The sequence below is a fragment of the Ornithorhynchus anatinus genome, chromosome 15 (genome assembly GCF_004115215.2).
Source record: "Ornithorhynchus anatinus isolate Pmale09 chromosome 15, mOrnAna1.pri.v4, whole genome shotgun sequence".
In the NCBI taxonomy this organism is placed as follows: Eukaryota; Metazoa; Chordata; class Mammalia; order Monotremata; family Ornithorhynchidae; genus Ornithorhynchus; species Ornithorhynchus anatinus.
Window position 1 is genome coordinate 9525750 of NC_041742.1, and position 16210 is coordinate 9541959.

Here is a 16210-nt window from a genome sequence, read left to right on the forward strand (position 1 = left end):
TCTGCACTTGAGCCGGTCACTTCTCGGTGCCTCAGTTTCCTCATTTGTAAAATGGGGATTCAGTACCTTCTCTCCCTTCTCCTCAGACTGTGAGCCCCATCTGGGACAGGGACTGTGTCCGACCTGATTATCTTGTGTCTCTCCCAGCACTGAGTTCAGTGCTCGGCACATAAGAAATGCTTAATAAGTGTCATAATCATTGTTCTTTTATAAACGTTCCTCTTTGCTTCCAGGCTCTTTGATAATGAACTAGAAAACCTTGAACTCCCAACCCCTCTCCCCCCACGGCACTTTATATACATACCTTTAAGTTTGGTTGTGTCTCTTACCTGTAATTTATTTTAATGACTGTCTCTTCAGCTGTATTGTAAGCTCCTTCAAGGTAGGGATCATATCTACTTACTCTACTGAATTCTTCCCAAGCTCCGCGTACAGTGTTCTGCACATAGTAATCGCTCAATAAATACCACCAATTAATTGTACTTTTAGGTGATGTAAAATGACTGAGAAGCCAAGTTTTGCCAAGTATTCCCAAATCAATCAGTGGTATTTACTGAGGTCTTAATATGTCTAGACTACTGTACTGAACGCTTTGGAGAAAACCCTACAACAGAGATGGTAGATGTTTTGGTCCATAATTGTTGACAGACATGTGTTGGTTTCAAGGCTATTTTCCTCCCACTCTGAGTGTTTCATCCGATTGACTTTTTCCAAAAATGTTCAGCATAACAGGTCTATGTCTACGGGGCCCTGGGAAATGTGGAAATGCACAGTACAGTGTTCCCTCCCCTTAAGGAGCTTACAGTCTGGGGGGGGGGGCAGACATTAAAATAAATTATGGCCCTGTACCTAAATGTTGAGGGGAGTATCTGCTACTTAAGTTTCTTATCTCCTGTTTTTCTGCTAAGCTCGTGAGTGGTGTTGATTTCCTCCACTTCACAGGAAAGAGCTCTGAGATCCAGAAATGTTGAGTCTTCCTTGTCCTCACACAGCTCAGTTGCATTTGCCACCCTCTCAGTACTTCAGACGCAGTCGAGAAGTAGGATGACCTAGTGGATAGAGCACGGGTCTGGTAATCAGAAGAGCTGGGTTCTCATCCTGGCTCCATCACTTGTCTGCTCTGTGACCTTGGGCTTTGGTTTTTTCAGGTAGACTTTGGCATGTTTTCCACAGAGAACCCTCTATATCAGAATACACTAACTGGAGGGTTTCATTGATGTCTAGTTCAGTGGAATTGAGGCTGTGGACAGTCTCTTCTTATCCCTCCAACTTTTAATGGGTTTAGCTCTGGATCTTGGCGTTTGTGACTGGGGTGGCCAAACTCATCTGATGTTTCCCAGGTAGATAATAGTACCCCAGGGGTCCGGGCCCGTGCAGAAAGCTGACCCCATGGCTTATAGCAGAACAGATGCTGGAGAAGCCGAGTGCCAAGTTTTCTTTAGGAAAATAGTGCTCTCTAATAGAAAATATTTTTAGGGTTCAAGACTCAGTTTCTCCTAAAAATCATCAGAAGTTTTAGACGTCATGTTTCCCTCAAAAGATTTTGGGTTTGGTCTTTCTATGCAAAGTGAGTTGCTTAATATTTGCATGGCAGGAAGGCCTTGGGCCTTTTTGGAGGGTGAAAGGATCAGGAAGTGATGTTCCTAGGTAAATGGGTAAAATCTCCTTGCTGGTTAGCTTGTTATGTGGCCTCAGGCAGAGCTCAAGGACTGTTCAACTTCCCCGCTCTGAAAACAAACAGAATGGAAAGATTTATCCACCTTGGAGTCAGAAAAGGAGCAATCTTCCATTTTGGGGAATTCAACCAGTGGTGTTTATTAATAATAATAATTGTGGTATTTAAGTGCTTACCCTGTGTCAGGCATGGTACTAAGCGCTGGGGTGGATACAAGCAAGTCGGGTTGGACCCAATCCCTGTCCCATGTGGGGCTCACAGTCTCAATCCTCTTTTTACAGATGAGGTAACTGAGGTCCAGAAAAGCGAAGTGACTTGCCAAAGGTCACACAGCAGGCAAGTGGCGGAGCCAGGATTAGAAACCACTACCGTCTCACTTCCAGGCCCCTGCTCTATTCATTCATTCATTCAATAGTATTTATTGAGCACTTACTATGTGCAGAGCACTGTACTAAGCACTTGGGATGAACAAGTCGGCAACAGATAGAGACAGTCCCTGCCGTTTGACGGGCTTACAGTGCTTGCTGAGCACTTACTGTATGCAGAGCACTGTACCAAGCACTTGGGGAGAATACAGTTCAACTAATTTGGTGGGTGTGTTCCCTGCCCCCAATAAGCTTACAGTCTCAAGAAAGGTCTGCTGACCTCAAAAACAGCTTATTCCTTGAAGCTTTGGGGCCCCACTGGAGCTTAAAAAGCTCTGGAAACCAGAGATCTTGGAGGAGAGGTTCACACTGCAACTGTCAAAGAGCCCACTTGGAAATGAGGATTCTTCCCCACATCCATGCATTTTAGACCTCTTGAAAGACATTCAATTAGATCTTTATAGCATAGGAAGCAGCGTGGCCTAAGGGAAAGACCACAGGCCTGGGAGCCAGAGGACCTGGGTTCTAATCCAGATCCGTCACTGGTCTGCTGTGGGGCCTTGGGCAAGTCACTTACCTTCTCTGTGCTTTTATCTACCCCAGCACTTACTACAGTGGCTGGCACATAGCGCTTAACCAGTACATTTAAAAAAAAAAAAAAATGTTTCCACCTGAAAGGAGATTTCTCAGGTTGCTAGGGTGCCACTCTGGAAATGGCACCCTCAGGGTACTAAACCGTAGCGACCTGGAAGAATGAATAAACTTCCCAAAACGTTGGACTGACATCCACAGGACAACTCCCCATCTGGAAGAACTGGCCAGATGGTAAATGAAGATCATCTTGTGGGCAGGGGGCCGAGGTAGAGGGCAGCCAGCCGAAGAGGAGAAGCTTCTAGACAGGCTGGGAACATCAGAATCATTCAGGCAATATGTCTACCAACTCTGTTGGATTGTATTCACCCAAGGGCTTAGTACAGTCCTCTGCATACAGTAAGCACTCAATAAATGCTGTTGATTGATTGGTAATAATCATGGTATGTTAAGTGGTAATCATGGTAGGGAAGCAGCATGGTAGGGAAGAGCACGGGCTTGGGAGTCAGAGAACGTGAGTTCTAATCCCGGCTCCACCTCATGTCTGCTGTGTGACCTCGGGCAAGTCACTTCACTTCTTTGAGCCTCAGTTACCTCATCTGGAAAATGGGGATTAAGACTGTGAGTCCCCATGTGGGATGACGACTGTGTCCAACCTGATTATCTTGTATCTCCCCAGAGCTTAGAACAGTGTTTGTCACAAATACCACAATTAATATTATTAAGTGCTTTCTTTGTGCCAAGCACGGAGCTAATCCCTGGGGTAGATAGAAGATAATCAGGTCAGACACAGTCCCTGTGTCTTGTGGCAGGCTCGTCTAAGAGAGAGGGAAATCAGCCATTCTTTCCCCGAAGGTTAGATATTCACCCCCTGTATGCACGAGGCTTTTAAACCTTTTGGGGGCTTTGGGAGCCTCGGATGATTCTGAAGCAGATGGAGAGATTGGGCCATGTGGTCAGCATGCCCCGGAGAGGGCAGTGAGGAACGTCAAAGCCTGACCTTGATTGCCACCTTCTGTTCTGTTTCCTCAGGCTATTAGTCTGTCTGGGCCTCAGTGGCCTCACCAGTAAGATGGGCTACTAACACCTACCTCAGGGCCATCGGGGAAATTAATGAATGCTTACGGGGAGCTCTGAGATCTTAGGGTGAGAGGCTTGGAGCACTGTGTTATTACAATTATCATTTTAATGTGCTTTACTTGGAGCCAGACGCTCTTCCTCGTGTCCTTCCTTTTTCCAAACCTCGAGAACAGAGTCAACTTCAGGGCATAAGAGACGTCCACAGCACAGCTTTGATCTAGGGCATGGCTTTGTTGAGAAATTTGAAATGGGAATTAATAGGGACTTTGGCACCGGTTTCAGATTTCTTTGTATTTGGTCAAAAAAGCATCCTCTTCTAGGTCCTTGTAGTCTGTGTATTCTCTTTAAAAGACACTTGCTATATAAAATGGGAAAGGCCAGATCTATCCTTAAATTTCATTTCATTATGATACTTATTAAGGACTTACTATGTGCCCAAGGTCCCAGAGCAGATGTGGTGAAGGTAGGATTAGAACCCAGGTCCTTCAGACTCCCAGGTCCCTGCCCTTTCCACTAAGCCACGCTGTTTTTGATTTCAGGAGTGGGCTAGCTCGTTAGTATTCCATTTGAGGAGTTTCCCACAGAGGTATGAGCCTTTGAATCAGGTGACCTGGGTTCTAATTCAGACTCCGCCACTTGTCTGCTGTGGGGCCTTGGGCTAGTCACTTAATTTCTCTGGGCCTCAGTTACTGCATCTGAAAAAAAAAAAAAAAGGAGATTAAGACTGAGGGACTCCTTGTGAGATATAGACTGTGTCCAACCTGATTAGTCTCTATCTAACCCATTGCTTAGTATGGTGGCTGGTATATAGTAAGCACTTAACAAACATCAAAGTACCAACACAAAAAGCAAACAGACCAAAAAAAAAAATCTTCCCTCTGACAGTTATTGACTAAATTTGCTCACCCCCCTCTTGAGAGGAGACTTGATCTACAGGATACATTCAGAAATTCAAGAGAATGCTGAATTATAATGATGCAGGGGACATAGACGATTCCGAGGTTAATGCAGCAAATAAGGCCATTCATTGACATTTATAGAGGACTTACTGGTTGCAGAGCGTGTACTAAGGACTTGGGAGAATACAGCATAACAGTAGGTAGACGTGTTCCCCTCCCACAAAGAGCTTACATATAGGGGTCTTGACTAATGCCCGTATTTAGGTATCTCGCTGAGCCAGAAACATAAGATTCTAAGAATATTTGGCACCCTTTCCTTAAAGAAAGCACCTGAAGTGTTTTTCTAGTCTCTGAACACAGTGCACTGTGGGTAAAGAGAAGGAAAGAGTCCTTTTTCTGTTTTCCCAAGGCTTGGTGAAGTGTTGTGTTGCAACCTGCAGTTACGTTGTTAAGTCAGGTAGGGTGGAGTGTAACAGGTGCTTATTAATACCTCTAGGCTACAGCTAAAGTCGATTGAATTTTTTTGGTCGACAGTTCAGGGAACCGAATCCAGCACTGACTCTCTGCCATTCAGGAAAGTATGATTTTAAAGTAAGTACTTGCGCTGATTTACATAAGAGTTCAGTACTGGATCTGGAAAACTGCCTTTGAATTATTTTATTGATCAAGTTAACCCACATTTTTTTGGCAGGGGGGAGGGTGTTCACTTAATTTTTTAAAGGAAAAAATCTGCCCTTCCAATGTCTTCAAATCTAATGAAATGGTTCCTTACTTTTTCTTTTTTAAAACTTTATATTCCTTCCCCTCCCCTTTTTGATCAAACTTAAAAGTCTATTACCTCCCTCAAAAGTCCCCTACTTGACTGTGGTGATGGCATTTTAGTAAGGAAAATAAATAACAAATTATGATTACTTCGTGGATCACAGACAAAAGCTTATTGTTAACAATTGACATCCTCTGATTCTAATTGCCAGGAGACAATCATGACTGACTCCCCAAGTCTGATCTCCGTGCCCGACTAAGAGAGTCGCACAGCACGGACATGTGAGCAAGGAATGTGTCTACCGACTCTGCCCTATTGTAGTCTCCCAAGCGTTTAGGGCACTGCTCTGCACACAGTAAGTGCTCCATAAGTGTGATTGATTGAGAGCAGAATCTACTGGGTGATTATTTAAGAAAGCACGTGGTACGTTGGACCGAAAGGTGTGTAATAGAAGGCCTTGTTAATGAGATTGGGAATTGTCTGGTCTCAGCATGGAAATGAAAGAGATGCACAGGTAGAGGTAGAGAAGCAGTTGGGCCTATTGAGTAGAGATGGGCCAGGGAGTCCGAAGGATCAGGATTCTAATCCCGACACTGCTGCTTGTCTTCTGGGGTGACCCTGAGCAAGTCACTTCACTTCTCTGTGCCTCAGTTACCTCATCTGTATGATGGGGATTAAGACTGTGAGCCCCATATGGGGCAGGGACTATGTCTAACCTGATTAGCTTGTATCGACCCCAGGGCTTGACACATAGTAAGCACTTAATAGATACCATCATTCTTATTATTAATAGAGTTATTGAAAACAGGACAAAGTGGAAAAATGCCACTTTCAAATCAGGATGGGTGGTTATAAGGTCAACTGTGTTATGAGGACTTTAAACGAGCTTCGAGAAATGGACATCTTTCAGGTGGCCTCTTCGTGGGATCCGATTGGTTCCCCGGGGGGCATCTGGTCATTGGCCCGAAGGACTGAAACTCCGGATGGTGCCATTAATCTACTCCTTCCTTTCTAAACTGGTCCCCCATTGGCCATTACCCCTGTCCCAGCTCTAAGGCCCCAAGCTCCTTTATGTTCGTCCAACCCACATTTCTACTTTTCCCTGGTAAGCAAGCCATATAAGTGACTTAAAAAGGAGCACGGTCAAACTCCCCTTGCCATTTGAAGACCTAGAGCTACAAACGCTGAGCCTGCATCTAGGCAACAAGCAAAAACACACATCCGCTGGGTGGATTTGTGTCTCCGTTAAACAGTGTCAAGCTGAGGACTCTGAAAACTGTTGCCTCAAAGGTGATTACTGAAATGCCCTTTAGCTTGGGTGTGGGCAGGATCACTGCGATACTGCAGTCACTTTCCAAGAACAAGCCTCTATCGATCAGTGGTATTTATTGAGCGCTCCAGTGTGCAGAGCATTTTACTAGGTGCTTAGAAGAGTACAAAACAACAGAATTAGCAGGCAAGTTCCCTGCCCGGAATGAGTGTAGAATCTAGAGGTAGGGGACAGAGATTAGTATAAATGAATAATAAATTTATAATGCACAATTTAAAGATATGTAGACAAGTGCCATGCCGTGGGGTTAGGATTTGGGGCGAATATCCAATACCATTGGTCACATATCTAAGTATGTTAGCTTCTGTGAATTAACATAATTTCATACCTTTTCTTTCTTAAATTGGAAATGATCAGGATCTGGATGATTGAATATTTCTAGAAGGGTAGGGTTTTTTGTTCCTTAACTTTGCATCGTGATATTAGCATATTGCGGCACACCGTAGTATATATCTGGAACAAATAATGAATCTGAGCAAGGACCCATGTACTCATTATCTTGTCCTGGTTTAAACAAAGCATAGAGAAAGAGTCGAACCTCATTCCTTGGGCCTCCACTGATCCAGTTTTCTAGTTAAACCCGAAGTCCTGATCTCCCGCCTTGTATCACTGGGCATTAGACCTGTTAGAGTAATAATGCCAATAGTAGAATTTATTAAATGATTACTATATGTGCCAGTGTAGTCTATATCTAACCCTCATGTATATAATGTTTTGAGGGTAGAGACATTCCAGTCACGTCGGCAACCTTCCCTGTCCCACGTGGGACTCAGTCTAAGACAGAGAAAGAACAGAGAAGCAGTGTGGTTAAGTGAATAAAGCATGGGCCTGGGAGCCAGAGGTGTTGGGTTCTAATCTCGGCTCTTCCTGTGACCTTGGGTATGTCACTTCACTTCCTCTGTGCCTCCATTTTCTCAGCTGCAAAATGAGGACTCAATACCTGTTCTAGACTGTCTTCTAGACTGTAAATTCATTGTGGGCAGGGAATGTGTCTGTGTAAGCTGTCAATAAATGCCATTGATTTAGGCTTTGAGGCATAGAGAATGTCGAGAGGGGAGAGCTGGAGATATCAATGTCATAGAGCAGAGTCCTCGAGGTGCAGCCCAAGGCTTAAATGGCAAGAAAGAGAACTGAAAGGCCATTGTAACCATTTAAAATAGGTTCCTTTTTATTTGAAGTTCATTTTCTTCTTGCATAGGAGCCATTCAGAATGATCTTTGTTTCTCAGTCCATGCCGTCTCTAACTTCTGTTCCCCACCTCACACTCCATCCTCTGCGTGGCATGAGAGGGGAGATTGGTTCCTCAAGAATGTTACATTAGAGAAGGCCAGGTTCAATTCAGTTCATTCATATTTCCTGAGCGCTTACTCTGTGCTCGGGAGATATAGCTCTGCACTTTGGGAGCCAGTTGGTCTGCCTTTTTTGTGGACTCCTGATTTGGGGGGGGGTTGAAAAAGAAAATTTTGCAAATGACAGATACTTGTGGTTCCTGTGAAGTTGGGTATTTGCGGAGCTGGTCAGACCCGGGAGCTTGACGGAGCGCTTAGAAGGGGTTGTATTGGCTGGTTTGCTCTGCCCTCTCAGCAAGCTCAGTTGCTGAAGGAAGTTGAACATTCAACTCGCGGGGTTTCCTGGCACCTCAGACCTGTTTTAACTTGAAGCAACTGACAGAAACCAAACTTCCGTGTGTTGGAATTGTAGGGATTTTCAGAGGTTGGTGATTATTACCTTGGTACCTGTTAAGAGCTCACCATGTGCTAAGCACTCTACTAAGCGCTGAGGTAGTTAAAAGAACATTAGATTGGATGTAATCCTTGTCCCCCATGGGGCCTACAGTCTTAAGTAGGAGAGAGTAGGTTTAAATCTCCATTTTACAGATTAGGTAACTGAGGCCCAGGGAAGTGAAGGGATTGAGCAGGAGCACACAGCAGACACGTGAAAGAGCTGGGATTAGAACCCAGGTCCTCTGACTCTCAGGTCTGTGCGCTGTGCTGCTTTTCAAATGAGAGGCATTACTTTTCAGCCATTTGGTGCGTTCCTTGGGTCAGGAATCGAGGAAGCCTAGTCTCTGTGAAAATCTCACTCCCGGATACTTCTGGGTCAGCAGGAGACTGGCATATGTGGAATAGTGCTGCCCTAAAAGGCGAATGGAGATTTCAGAGTTAAGCGACTTCTGTTTCACCTGGAGGCTGTTGTTTCTGTAGGCAATTGGATCTGAATAAATGACATGCTGTCTGGAGAGGAGTGTGTTTAAATTATATTGCTGGTCTTCCAGTTGCCAAAAGGAAGCCCTCTGGGGAATCTTCTCTATGTGACACGCATTTGGAGGGTGTAATTGGAATCATGTGAAAGGTTCCTGTTCAGAGCTCTCTCTGGGCCGGAGTCCTTATCTCCGAAAGCTGCTGAATTGGGATCTGGGTGCTGTTCATTTCTGCACCATTTCCCGATCTGAATTTTCCAGGGTTGGCAGAAGGTGGCACCTGCTTTTCCTTAATTTTCTAATCCCAACTCTGCCATTCGCTTCCTATGACCTTGAGCAAGTTTCTTAACTTGTCTGGGCTTCAGTTTCCTCCTCTGAAAAATGGGGAGAAAATACCTGTTGTCCCTCCCCCTTAAACTGAGAATCCCACAAGGAAGAGAGACTGTGTCTAACTGGACAGATCCCTTATATCTACCCGAAGACTTAGTCCAATGCTATGCACATTGTGATCACTTAAATACCACAAATTATTATTATTACTATTACTATAAACAGAAGTGATAAGGAGCAGCATAGCAGAGTGGAAAGAGTACGGGCCTGGAAGTCAGAGAAACTGTGTTCTAATCCTGGCTCTGCCATGTGCCCACTCTGTGGCCTTGGGCAAGTCACTTAACTTCTCTGTGCCTCAGTTATCCCATCTGTAAAATGATGATTCAGTACCTGTCCTCCCTCCTATTTGTGGGACAGGCTCTGTGTGTAACCTGATGATCTCATATCTTTCCCAAAGCTTCAAGCAGGCTTGACACGCAGTAAGCTCTAAACAAATTCCACAATTAGAAGCCCCTCAGCCTAGTCAGGCAGAGCTTCCTGTTTATTGTCCTAAGGGGTTGCGCCATTCTTGGCTTTTCCAGAAATGTTCTGTGAAGGGGGCGGCTGTCTGGGAAATGGAATTGCTCCCTGTATGTTCAAGCTCATGTTTTTTTCGTTGTGGTGGTGGTGCGAGAGCACTCCCATGACCAGGCCGCAGGTGCCCACGGTCACTTGTGCTTGAGGGCAAAGTATCCGCTGTCTACCCAGCGGTCTCTCTTCTCTCATTCCCCCTCCCCAGACCAACTGGTGAGTTGCCACAGGCTCTGACGGAGGTTCTGCTGATCTGATTTTGGGGTTCAAAAATGGCAGCCCCAGATCCCAGTGAAGTGAGCCACAGCGGGGGCTCCCTCACTCTCTCTGGCTGAGGCTCGAGGCCACAGGCTGCACCCTGGAGGGCCGGAGTCCAGTTGCAGGACTGTGAGGAAGCCACTTCTACTGTGTTGGTGAGGCGATTCTAGGGACACTGCATTTCAGCTGCCTGCTGGAGGCCTAAACTCGGTAAAAGCAGGCCCTCCTTTAGTTGTGGTATTTGTTAAGGGCTTACTATGTGCCAGGCACTGTAGTAAGAGCTCGGGTAGATCCAAGATCATCAGGTCTCACATGGGAGTCAGAGTCTAAGTAAGAGGGAGAACAGGTATGCAATCCCTTGTTACAGATGAAGTAACTGAAGCATAGAGAAATGAAGTGACTTCACCAAGCTCACCCAGCAGACAGGTGGCACAGTCAGGATTAGAATGCAGGTCCTCTGACTCCCTGGCCCGTGTTCTTTCCACTAGGCCACGCTAACATTAAGGTGGGCTCACAAAATTATTCTCCTGTGGTTTCAGAGGGACTCCCCCAGATATTCTTTTAATTTGACTTGATTACTCTTCATGTGGATGGATAATTATAAGAATGGTGGTATTTGTTAAATGGTATTTTGTGTGCCAAGCTTGGATAGATACAAGATAATCAGATTAGAGTCCACATGGGGCTTACAGTTTAAGTAGGAGGGAGAGCAGGTTTCAACACACATTTTACCAATGAGGCAGAGACCTGGTAAAGTCAAGTGACTTGCCCAAGGTCACACAGCAAAGTGGCAGATCTGGGGTTACAGATTACCTGTGTGGGAAAGAGACTGTGTCCAACCTGATTTGCCTCTCTCCGCCCCAGCACTTAATACAGTGCCTGGCACATAGTAAAAGCTTAACAAATACCACTGTTATTCTTATTAATAAAGCCACTTTCTGTCAGTGCATTCATGAATCTAACGTGTTTTTTTCCCTCTTTCTCCAGTGGTTCCTGTGATCCTGAAAGCGCTGACGTATGATGAGAAGAGGGGCGCCTGCAGCGTAGGTTCCAACGTGCGAGATGCCGCCTGTTATGTCTGCTGGGCCTTTGCTCGAGCCTACGAGCCTGAAGAATTGAGGCCCTTTGTTCATCAGATTGCCAGGTAAAGACTTGGGAGCAATCTAAAACCATGAAGTAATAATAATGATGATGGTATTTGTTAAGCACTTACTATGTGTCAGCCACTGTTGTAAGCGCTGAGGTAGATAAAAGATAATAGGGGTGGACAGAGTCCCTGTCGCACCTAGGAAGAATCCCGTCATGCTTCACCATAGGGCCTTGTCGTTCTAAGCCTGGGAAAGAGAGTTGGTGATTGTAGTAGCTCTCATAGTGATTAGAACTCAGCGGATGTTCACTAATAGAGCAAAGGTCTGATTTTTCTTTTTCATTTTAAAGAACCCAAACTGTTAATCGATGGTAGGCAGATGGGTTTTGGAGAGGCGGTCATAGGGCATTTTCCAAGGAGGCAGGAGCGGGAGAAATCTGGACGGTGACCTCCTGGTTTCTCATTCAATCAGTGGTATTTATCGAGCCCTGTGTGCAGGGCACTGTACTATGCTCTTTGGAGAGTATATTACAAGAGAGTTGGTAGGTGTGTTCCTTGTGCTCAGTGGGCTTCCAATCTAGTGGGGGAGATGGACAGTAATAAAAATAAATATATTTATATCGAGATTTGAATGGCTCAGAGGGCATAGGAGGTGGTTTTGCCAACCACTCCACTTACTTGTTTGAAAGGTGAGATTGTCACCCTGCGTTCTGGTCCTCCTCTGCCCGCCCCGGGCAGAGTTCTGATGATAAAACGATAGATCAGAAATGACCAGGTAAAAGGGTATCTGTTTTTTCTTTAATGAGGATTGCCTTATGCACAGACTAGACTTATCTGATTTGGAGGATAAGGGTTTGACTGTGGTTGGCTCTACCAAGAAGGATTCTTTAGAAACATGAAGCAGAAAAACACCTTCATTTGGGTCTGAGCTGTTACTATAAAGTGTATCCCAGCCCAAGTGCTGATATTGCCCTCTCTATCCTCTGCTTCTAATTCTGACCTTCATGCTCAAGTGCTCAATAAGTACCTTCGATGGATTGATTGATCGCTAGAAACAATTCCTTCCCCCAATTTTGATTCCTGAAGTGTCAGGGAGGTCGTTCCGTCTCATTTGATGGGGGCAGGGAGGGGACTCTAGCAGTTGCCATCACCGTTGAGTTATGACATTTAGACTGTAGCCGTGTCAGGTGACTCAGGTTGTAGTAATGGAAAGGGCTCAGCAGAGACCCCCAGAGATCCAACACTGAGCTTCGAAGCTCTGAAGGGATCCCGTTTCTGACTACATCTCTGGGAGCGGTGATCCTACCTGGTCTTCCGTCTCCAGGTTTTCAGGATTGGGTTTCAGGCCTGAAATTGGGGCCAGTTCAGTTAGCCCCAAGAAGAGGGGCTGCCAGGTTTCAGTCCGCTTTTTCCCAAACGCTTGTTTTCTGGGACTTTTAAAAATCCAGTTAATCGCCTTTCAACATAGTAATGTTTTATTTACACTTAAAGTATCCGAGAAACAGAGTTGGTGAATTAGGATCTTGTCTCTTTTCTGCTGATGGCATTTGCTTCATCAGTCAATCAGTTGAATTGATTGCATGCTTACTGTGTGCAGAGCACTGTATGAGGCGCTTGAGACACTACAACATAGCCATCTCTGCCCACAACGAGCTCCTTTGGATTCATCAGGAATCAGGATAATTGGGTTCTACTCCTGGCTCTGCCCCTTGCCTGCTGTTTGGCCCTGGGCAAGTCATTTTGTTTTTCTGCACCTCAGTGTCCTCATCTGTAAAATGGCAACTAAATCCTGTTCTCCTCCTCCTTAGCCTGCTAGCCCCATGTTGGACAGGGCCTATATCCGATGTGATTGTACTGTAGCTTAGCACAGCCTTGGTAAATGCTGAGTGCTTAAGAAATGCCTCAGTTCTTCTTTTTTTAATGGTATTGGTTTAACTCTTACTATATTCCAGGCAACATACTAAGCGCTGGGGTAGATTCAAGCTAATCAGGTTGAGCACAGTCCCTGTCTCACTTGGGGCTCACAGTCTTAATCCCCATTTTTTAGATGAAGTGACTGAAGCACAGAGAAGTGAAGTGACTTGCCCAAGATCACACAGCAGACAAATGGCGGAGTTACAGGATTAAAACCCAGGTCCTTCTGATGCCCGGGCCTGTGATCTATCCACTAGGCTATGTTGCTTCTCCTTATTTATTGAGCATCAACTGAGTGCAAAGCATCGCAGAAAGCTTGCCATTTTAGCTATCTCGGCACAGCTAGTTTTTTCTTTCAGGGTTTGTGTCCCCATCAGCTAACCCCTCTTCTGCCAGAGTAGCTATCCCCCTGCGGTGCATCTAAGGACCTGACAGGGTTCATATGAATACTCCCCCTCCCACCCCCTACCGCCATTGATGACCCCTGCTCTAGGAAAGGGCCTTCTGGAATTAACCTTTGTGCCACACAAGCAGTTGCTGCATCCACTGGGCTCTGGGCTCTCTAGACCGGCACTTGAGCAGCACTTTTAATCTTCAAAGTCCTTGACACACATTAATGCGGTCTTTGATCAATCCTTTTGGCCGCCTTCTGAGAAGTGGGGAAGCGTGTGTCTCATTATCCAGATTTACAGAGGGAAAAATTGAAATGGGCCCTCAGGGTCGAGCTCGGGCCGCCGGAAGAGTCGTGGCCAGGGCCGGGCCACCAACTTGTAGCTCGCCGGAAACCCTGGGCCCCAGGGAGAGGACAGGGGAGCCCCCCCAAATCCGAAAGCGGCCATCCTGTGATTCATTTCCAGGCCAACGTGATTCCTGGAGCGTGGCTAGCCGGGCCCTCTGCCTGAAGTGGCCTATCTTTGGGCTTCGGTTTGGTTTCCTTGTCCCAGAACAGTTCTGGTTTGGAGTCATGGCCTCTTTCTGGGAGTTCGAGGAAAAGGCAGCCTAGCTCCGCTAAATTACAGAGCCCCTTTTCATTTCTTTTCTTTTCGGCTCAGTTGCGAACCATCCTCATTGGTGGAGAGACTTGGAGGCCTCCTTCTATACCTAGATCATGTTTTGGCATCCGAGTAGCTCCAAAGAGAGAAGCAGCAAGACCTAGTGGATTATAGAGCACTGGTCTGGGAGTCAGAAGGAGCTGGTTTCTAATCCTGCCTCTGCCACTTGTTTACGGTGTGATCTTGAATAAGTCACTCTTCCTCTCTGTGCTTCCGTTACCTCACCTGTAAAATGGGGATTAAGACTGTAAGCCCTATGTGGAACAGGGATGGTATGCAACCTGATTAGCTTGTATCTACCCTGGTGCTTAGTACCCTAGCACATAGTAAGTGCTCAACAAATGTAATTTTTATTTTTAAAAAAGGGGGTGGTGGGTCCTCGGTCTCTCTAGTCCCTGGTTACTGGTGAAGGTGATGATGTTCAGAAACAACACATTATATGGCTAGTAACAGATATTGAAAACATTTCACCTTTCAGTAAAGGAGCGTTGTTGCTGTTGTGAGGTAGAGAAAGGGAGCCTTCTCAATCCATCACTTCTCTCTCCACCACGCCATTTCTTAGACTTGTTTGATGTCAAACAGCAAAGAAATGACTTCTGTGACTGTGGAAAATGGACTCCTCAGACTGTTTTAAGTAAGTCAGAGCAGGATTGAGCGATAGAGCATTTCCTTCAACTCATCCTATCCCAGCTTGCCTACTGCATCAGCCTTTCTGCTGACCTCCTTGAGTCCTACCTCTCCCCACTCCAGTCCACAATTCTCTCTGCTGCCTGCATCATTTTTCTTCCAAAAATGTTAAGTCCATATTTCCCCCCTTCTCCAGAACCTCCAAAGGTTGCCCCTTAAGACAGAAACTCATTACAATCAGCTTTAAAGCACTCATTCATCTCACGCCCTCTAAACTCACCTCCCAGCTTTCCAACTACAACCCAGGCTGCACACTTCACTCCTCTAATGCCACCCTACTCACTGGACCTCGATTTTGTCTATCTCACCACCAATCTCTCGCCCCCATCCTGCCTCTGGCCTGGAGCACCCTCGTTCTTCATATCCAACAGATGATCACTTTCCCCATCTTCAAAGCCTCACTGAAGATACCATTTCCCCCGAGAAGTCCTCCCTGACTAGGCCCTCCTTTCCTCTTTTCCCAATGCCTTCTGCAAACCTTCCTAAGAAGTTGCCTTGACTGCGAATCATTCAGCAGATACAACCCAACCCATGTAAGACGCCTAAAGGGGAGGGAAGATTCCAGCCTATGCCCAGAAAACTCTAAACAGAGACAGAGATTATCGCTGGCATTTCAGAAGTTGTTGCCATTACTGAATTCTATTGCCCGGGAGACACTGCATCCCATAGATGAAGAAATCATGAATTGGCTCCAGAAGACCAGCATGAGTTTTGGCAGTTAGGTGGACAAAGCTTGGTGACAGCAGTAATAAGCTCCATATCAAGCAAAAGATCTCCAAAGTTGTCGTGAGTGTCTGGTCTTTTATACATACTAGGTACTTGTTAAGTGCTTACTATGTGCCAAGCACTGTTCTGAGCACTGGGGTAGTTACAAGTTAATCAGGTTGGATGCAGTTGCTGTCCCACATGGGGTCACACTCTTAATCACCATTTTACAGATGAGGTAAGTGAAGCCCAGAGCAATTAAGTGACTTGCCCAAGATCACACAGCAGACATTTGGCAGCACCTATGGGGGTGACATCTGGACCTACCGCAGAAACCACATCCACCAACACCACCTGTGGGCTGTATCAAATGGCAGAACAAGACCTTCAATCAGTAGCACTTAGTACAGTGCCCGGCACATAGTAAACGCTTAGCAAATACCATAATTATTATTCTTAGCATTTATTGAGTGCCTACTGTATGCACAGTATGCATAATGGAGTCATAGGCTCTTATTCCGGCTTTGCCACTTGCCTGCCGCATGGCCTTGGGAAAATCGCTTCACTTCTCTGGGCCTCAGTTCCTTCATCTGTAAAATGGGGAATGAGACTGTGAGCCCCACGTGGGCAGGACTATACGTCCAATCCGTTTAGCTCGTATCCATCCCAGCGCTCAGTATAGTGCCTGGCACTTAGTAAGCACT

The 16210-nt window shown here is 45.8% G+C and overlaps 1 protein-coding gene across 1 annotated transcript in view; it reads left to right on the forward strand.

Annotated features, from left to right (window-relative positions):
* TBCD (tubulin folding cofactor D) overlaps positions 1-16210 on the forward strand; it is a 207664-nt gene that overhangs the window by 98211 nt on the left and 93243 nt on the right. Inside the window, exon 15 of the mRNA XM_029080077.1 lies at positions 11049-11205. Coding sequence (XP_028935910.1) covers positions 11049-11205 — 157 coding nt within the window. The remainder of the gene's footprint in view (positions 1-11048; positions 11206-16210) is intronic.